General features: G+C 38.4%; 2 protein-coding genes across 2 annotated transcripts; both read right to left on the bottom strand.

The window, feature by feature from the left end:
* Positions 1-273: 273 nt before the first annotated feature.
* Positions 274-4,068, bottom strand: FES1C (Fes1C). The gene is made up of 6 exons (XM_086570824.1): positions 3,839-4,068; positions 3,622-3,764; positions 3,467-3,517; positions 1,353-1,574; positions 1,122-1,224; positions 274-937 (listed from the first exon to the last, which is right to left on the bottom strand). Exons 1-6 carry the CDS (start codon positions 3,925-3,927, stop codon positions 400-402), a joined length of 1,146 nt encoding a protein of 381 aa, XP_086426950.1. The 5' UTR covers positions 3,928-4,068; the 3' UTR covers positions 274-399.
* A 107-nt stretch (positions 4,069-4,175) lies between these two features.
* On the bottom strand, positions 4,176-6,857 carry LOC147486793 (pentatricopeptide repeat-containing protein At4g33170-like). The gene has a single exon (XM_086570823.1). The coding sequence runs from the start codon at positions 6,742-6,744 to the stop codon at positions 4,696-4,698; it is 2,049 nt and encodes a 682-aa protein (XP_086426949.1). The 5' UTR covers positions 6,745-6,857; the 3' UTR covers positions 4,176-4,695.
* Between the last annotated feature and the right edge of the window lie 455 nt (positions 6,858-7,312).

Below are 7,312 nucleotides of genomic sequence, written 5' to 3'. Positions count from 1 at the left end.
TCCCTCCCGTAGTCCCCTTCACCAACCCCGTCCTAAATTAAGGACTGCCCTAGTAGACCCGAACTTCGTAAGCACTTCGAGTCTCACCTGGTTGGGGCCAAACTGCAGTCAAGCTTAGCTTGAACAAAATGCCCCACATCAAGTTCTACGCGTAGACCATAATATCTCTCTGCACTAATGCTCGAAACGGGCGCAAATGGTATCAATGTGCTCTTTAAACTAATTTTAATTTTCTACCATCTTAGCTTTGCTTACTAGTTTACACAGATGAGATAATCCCAACGCACAAAATTAAGAGCATCAGATATAACAGGATAATGCAAACAAAAGGAAATTCAACTCGATAAGCAAGATAGAGAAAGATTTCTAATATAAAAAAGAAAACTAATTCACAGTATTTCATGTCTGTCGATCACCACCGGAGCTGGGAGATCCTAATCCCAACAACAACGGGGCCCGTTTTTCTTCAGCAGCACTAGAATCTTTTGATGCAGCTGCCAACTGTGCTGCCTGAGATCTTAGAGGTGGCTCGAAGAGCTTGCTCGCAACGTCAGGTGCAGGTGCATCATCACCTGGTACAACCAGCAGACCCTTCTCCCGCAAAGACGATGGCTCATTAAAACATGCATTCCAAAGGGAATCCACAAGAAGCCTCTCCTCCTTAGCTGCCCCAAGATCATCCGGAGCCATGTCAATGATACTTTTAATTCGTTCTTGAAGAATTTGTTTCAGTTTTTCACCATCTTTAGCCAAATTACTATCACCACTTTTACTGTCTCGAGCAACTTCGAATAGGCCTCTCAGTGCAGCTTCGCGGACCTCTGCATCCTCACTTGATGCTAGATGCATCATAATGCGAGTCAACCCCAACTCTCTGACTATATTACAGTCTGAACTATTTTCTTGAAGGAGGTACTGAACCAAGTTGAGAGCCTTCCTGGTATATGGTTTACAAGAATAGTATATATATCATTCAGCTGAGAATTTGAAGGTATACAATACAATATGGCTGCTGCCACACATAAATAAAGCAACGTTCTGCAATCACACACTATCTTCTTACCTACATGGAGCCACAAAAAAGAAACTAATCTAAATGAAAATGTTTTTCATCAGCATACCTTTGGAACCTGATGCTCTCCGAACTCAATGCGTCCTTCAATGGTGCATAGCCGTTTGCCAGACGAAAAGCAGCAAGACCTGGCTTGTTTTGGCGAATAAGAGCTGTAATTTATCATCAACAAGCAAATGATCAAAACCTCGCCTGACCAGATATTACATGCCCAACATGAAGAGACTCTTTCAGATCAGCAACTATTGCAGTCTTAAAAATTTTAAATGAGGTTGCTTACAGGATATTGCACCAAGCGCCTTGGTTCTGACGGTTACATCAGGGTCTGAGGAGAAATTACTGAGGAGGGGTTCTAGCCCATTTGCTTCCATCACAAGTTTTTGACTCTTGGGATTGTTCTGAACAATTGTAGTTACAACCTCTGCTGCCTTTGCTCGAATGCCAGCATGGGAGTTTTTCAGGTAACCAATGAGAGGGACTAAACCCCCAATGGAGTTCAAGTCTACAAAATACAACAAATAAATAAATAAGCAAAATCCATGGACAATTGACTATAAGCAGCCAAGAATGGTGATTTACGACTGAAGTAGATAATAGTACCATAAACAAAACGAATAGTTATGTTACCAATGCGTGTATTTTATTTTCTTCCAAATTTACTTTAGAATACTCAAAAGTGTCATGAGATAATGTGCAATATCAAAATTTTATTGAACAAAAAAAAAAAAAAAAGAGACTGAATATGGACAAGAAAAATAAGCTGGCTTCTGCTAAAACTCAGTTCCAAGAAGATGCAACACTACCACATAGGAAAGAAGTCGTCAAGATGTTCAGTCTTAACAAACATAGTATCGACCTGATTTGGTCCTTAGTACAATGTAGCGTGTGGCACTACACTTTCCAAGAAACATGGGCCAGTGGACACACTTACGAGGATTAAAACAACTATGTCCAATGGCTATAACACTTTCTCTCTCTCACCCCAGAAGAAATAGTACAACAGGCACAGATTGAGGGAAAAGTGCAGCCAACAACTCGGGGCACCAAATACAGATTAACACCCACCCATCCCAAAAAAAAAAAAAAAAAACACACACACACACACATTTTGATGAATTTGTCCAGAGAGAAAATATTGTTGCTCATTAAATACACAGTGCAGGCCAATAAAACCTTCAACTGAAAAGGAACACAACAACCAAGTAAAATTTCTCTCACCGAATGTCCAACTACAACAGATGGCTCCTTCTCCCAATTGGTTATTTCTAACTCTCTAACAACTTTGGACCATCTGTAGAGGAAAGCTTTACTATTGAATGTGACACCCCCTTGTGATGCTGAACCTTCAAAATGTTGTCCAAACCGGAAATCTCTAAACTCTCTAAAAATTTTGTACTCTGAAGGAAAGCCTAATGATGCCAGACCATCAAATCGTCCATTCAAGCCACAAGTCGCATATAGAAGCAAACCCCATAGTAATCACCTGACGAGGAGAAAAGATGTGGTTCCTTTTGTAAGTCGGTCAGATCACTTAAATCTGCCCACATGGATCAAGGGTCCATCTCCAATATAAACTACTCCTTGGATCGTAGGATATTATGCACTATGGGTTATCCTACTAGATAGAATATAATCTATCTTAAGTCTCTTGTTGTGCAAGAGTAGTGGGAGTTAACCATTTTCTAGCTTTGTTCTTTGTTTTAAATATCTTACGTAGGTATTATAAACACACTAAGAAAAAGAATGAAAACTATCTCAAAGATTTTACTCTCTATTTTCTCCAATCACCAAGGAGTGGGTTTAAAGTGTGGATTTTAAGGGTTGATTCTAGTAACAATCCTACTCAAGAGATGAGGCTTGTAACAACAAACAAGGGTTATCATTCTTTATATTCGGGTTTCTTCTGCTAGGACTAAAGTATGTTCTATAACTCGAATTTTTCAACCTAGATTCCCGAGAAGATGCCATGAGCACATAAGCCCGATTTTTTTTTTGAAAAACAATAACCAACTCCTTCCATCTCTTAACCAGAATGAACATAAAAGCTTAATATATCCCAATAAAGCGACTTAGAGTCCACAGTCATTCCACTCATAATAGAAAATGCTCCGTTTCAACTGTGTGCAAGACTTCAAAGTTTAAACTATAAGCTCGTCTAACTTGTCAAACAACTCTTGGTTTTCCATTTTTCCCCTTAATATTTGAACAATATGTTGGTTTATTATTCAGTATAGACAAAGAAGGTATTAACACCACTTTATACAGAAAATTTAGAAACAAAAACCAATGTCTTCAAAAGTCTCATCGCAGTTCAATTTGCGTACTACTCATTGAAACTTATACATCCCAGACTTTTATAAAAAGCAGTAACTTGAATAAAAATAGAAATGTTACCATTAGCCATGTCAATAGACTCCACATGCTCTTGCAGCTCATCCAACAGCTCTGAAAATCAACAAACAAAAACAAGGATAAATTTGATTATTATTAACAAATTTTTTTATAAACAGATAACAAATCGATAGAATTTAATTCGGGTTATTTAATACCTTCAATATCTTGAGATGTAACACCTTGTTCCTCCAAAACCTTGTCAGGAGTTTGCATAACAAGAGTAATCTCTTTCATACGTTTGATAACATCAACAGCTTGTGATTGCATAGCTTCCATAAACCACCTTCTCTCTTCCTCACTGCAAACAAAATAAAAATGAATTTTTCTAACATGGGAATATGTTAATAATTAGTTAAAAGGTGGGTTTGTTACCTGAGATTTTGAGGGGGTTTAGTAGTACCATCTGAATGAGCTAAACTCCATTTTAATAAACCGTTCCAGTCTGGTCCTTCTTGAGCCATTATTTTCTTTTCTTTTTTTTGTTAGTGAAAAATATTGGGAATGATATGAAAGAGAAGAGAAGCAAGTGTTTTATAATGAAAAAGAAAAACTAGATGTATCAGGAACTTTCTCCAAGGTTCAACCGTTTGCTTAAAAAACATAAGCCCAATGCACTTGTTATATGGGGTGCTATTTTTAGCTCCTCGGGATACGTATAATTTAGATTACTGTTTTGTTTTTTATTGGTTTAATTTGCATTATTCCTTCCAGCTCAAGGAGGTCCTTGCGAACTGGGATCCGATATCATGATTGATAACAAAACCATACCCAACGGTGATCAGTGAGCAATGGGATGATAACCCAATCCTCTTTGATTGGATCGATAGTGATCCATTCTTGCCAACAATATCAGTTTATTTAACATGGTATTAGACCTTGGGTTACAAGAGCTTGCAGGTGAGAAGGGGACTATTGGGATTTACAGTGCTACACTGCCACACTAGGTGTAGTTGCAGAGAGCTTGTCCAGCTGTGCGAATTTGCTGAGGGGGGAGTTTTGAGACTAAACCTCCCCAGTTTTAGGTGTCTCATCTACGTTCTAACCTTGTGCATCTACCTAATCTTCATAGAATTCCACCCCCACTCCCCTAGAACCTTTAGAGTATTGGCGATCTACCACTTAGTCGCAAAGTGAAACTCTGGCAGACAGACCCTCGAGATCTTGAACATTTGCACAGTTCTTGGGCGTCAGAGCATAGGGCATAAAAACTTTTCTTCCATCAGACTCTCCTACTCATTGTAAATAACAAAATCTATATAAGGAATGCATCCCAAATTCTTCATTTCCCTCACTAATACCTCTAATGTCTCGTATATTATAGGCACTTCATTGTGTGTCCTGTCTTTGGAGTAAAACTTGTATAGCTTCTTATTCACTTCTATCCGGCTACAACCTGGTTCTTTCTTCACCTCATTGAATTCCATTAACTTTCTTTGTCTCTCAACATCACCCCATCTCCCAACATCAGCATACATGTTTGAGAGGGTGACATAAACAGTTGGATCAGTCGGGTCAATATCTAAGATACGCCCAGCTACAAACTCTGCCATTTGAAGGTCATCCTGGCACCGGCAAGCTGCAAGTAATGGTCTGTATACTGATGCATTGGGCTCAATAGGCAAGTTGTTTATAAAATCCCTTGCATCCTCACGTTGGCCAGCACGACCGAGTAAGTCGACGATACAGCAATAGTGTCTCTCTTCTGGAGTAATACTGAAATCTTGAACCATGGATCTGAAGCATTCCTGACCTTCTTGAACTAATCCAGAATGGCTACAAGCAGAGAGAATAGCAAGAAAAGTAGCACTACTTGGTCTTATTCCTTCTTCAATCATATTTCTATATAGGAACAGAGCTTTCTCTGGATAACCATGTAATGCGTATGCTTTGATCATAGAGTTACAAGAAACCACATCTCGCCCTGGCATATCATTGAAGATGCACTCAGCTTCTGCTAAGCAACCACACTTTGCATACATTTCCAATAAAGAACTTCCCACATGAATGTTTGATATATAGTTTCTTTTGATTAAGTGAGAGTGTATCTGCTCACCACTTCCAAGGGAAGCTAAGGAAGAACAACTTTTCAAGATATTAGAGTATGTAAAATGATCACACGTGAAGCCATCCCAGACCATTGTACACAAAGCTTCCATTGCTTCCTCATACTGGTCACTACGAACATATCCCGTTAATAGCGCATTCCATGACACCTCAGATGTCACGACCCCCATTTCTTCAATAAGTTTTTTACAATCAGTCATTTGCCCATACCCTGAATACATATCAACTATTGCAGTCCCTACAAAAATGCCTGAATACATACCATTCGTAATAACTTGAGCATGATACATCTTACCATATTCAAGAACTTCCGTTCCACCACAACATGCTAAGGTAATGGCGTATGTGTTTTCATTAGGCACTATTTCACTCTGTCTCATCAGTTTAAACTGTTTCAAAGCCTTTTCAAAGCATTCTGCATGGTAAAATCCAGTTATAATCGCTGTCCACGAAATATGGTTCTTATTAGGGAGTTGTTCAAACAAAACCTCGACCTCTTCCATCATCCCAAACTTGCAATACATTGTCAAAAGAGCATTACCGACTACAGTGTTCTCCAAATTCTGCAATTTCAAAACTTGTCCATGAAGCTGCATTCCCTCTTTAATACAAAGAACATTCCCACAAATACCAAGTACAATGGAAAACGTGTAGCCATTCGGCATAATCCCCAAACTATGAGCTTGCACAAACAGCTCCAAAGCTTGACTAAGATTCCCATTACTTGCATAGCCAGATATCAAACTATTATACGTGACAATATCTGAACCACGCAATCCACAAAACAACTCTTTCGCACTTTCAACATCCCCACATTTCGCATACATACTCATGAGACTAGTCACCACATACTTATCATAAATCAATCCATTCTTGATAATTAAACCATGATAACCTTGACCAAGAACTATATTTCCTACTCGACTAATATGACTTAAATCCTCAATCAAACAAAGCTTATCCGGTATTCCCTTGACATTAATATTCCCATTGCAAGCCAGTTCAGATTCTTCAATGTCAAGTTTGTTTGTAGAAATGGATTTTGGATGAGAGCTTTCATCAAAGAATTGAGTAGCATTTCTTGCAGCGACCGGTTTTGAAGGAAAACTGTTTTTTCTGTACAGGCTACGAGAGGTGCGAGTAGAATTCGTATTGATATGAAGAGCACTAATAACTTGGACCCCAAGGGAAGAAGAGTAAGAGAGTGAGTCCATTGTTCAATCAGTATGAATCAGCATCTCAAACTCTGCCTCATAATTCGGAATGTACCAGCATATCGACACTATTTCGTGATATAGTTTACTTCAGCGTGCTAAACTAAAATTGCCGATTGATTGATTATCATGACAATATTTCATTGCTAACGGGAAGGGGTCAGGTACTTTAACCCAGAGCACATAGTCTATAATCTTCACCGTGGCGAGAAGGAAATCTTAAATGTTTTAATTATTCCAAACAGAAAGAAATCGCAACCAAACATAAGCATTTCAAAACGAGTAATGATTTTTGTACAAATTACAAAACCATGCACAAAAAGGTTAGGCTCTTGATACTAATATTAATTTGTCTCCTTGAGAGTTTTTTTGTATATAATTCTCAACATCATGTATTACGAAGTCAAAGGAGTGTATTAGAACGTTGGTTTTTCCTAAACTCAGATCTTCATATTGATGTTGTATACTCTAAACATTGTATTGTGGTTTTACAAATCGTCGTAGACAGGTTATTGGTGGTATTTTCCCCCAGTCCATTTGGAATTGTGATAGTGTCATACCTTTTCTT

Source organism: Coptis chinensis, chromosome 7, assembly GCF_015680905.1.
Source record: "Coptis chinensis isolate HL-2020 chromosome 7, ASM1568090v1, whole genome shotgun sequence".
In the NCBI taxonomy this organism is placed as follows: domain Eukaryota; kingdom Viridiplantae; phylum Streptophyta; class Magnoliopsida; order Ranunculales; family Ranunculaceae; genus Coptis; species Coptis chinensis.
Note: the sequence above shows the minus strand (reverse complement) of the source record. Positions and strands in the feature narration are given on the sequence as shown.

What these genes read in the sequence shown, in the direction of transcription:
- FES1C (XM_086570824.1), bottom strand. Translation starts at nt 3,927, where the DNA reads ATGGCTCAAGAAGGACCAGACTGGAACGGTTTATTAAAATGGAGTTTA. An exon ending in GTCTATTGACATGGCTAATG is followed by an intron (nt 1,575 to 3,466) that starts GTAACATTTCTA and finishes TGTATTTTGTAG; the next exon opens with ACTTGAACTCCATTGGGGGT. An exon ending in GAGAGCATCAGGTTCCAAAG is followed by an intron (nt 938 to 1,121) that starts GTATGCTGATGA and finishes ACCATATACCAG; the next exon opens with GAAGGCTCTCAACTTGGTTC.
- LOC147486793 (XM_086570823.1), bottom strand. Translation starts at nt 6,744, where the DNA reads ATGGACTCACTCTCTTACTCTTCTTCCCTTGGGGTCCAAGTTATTAGT.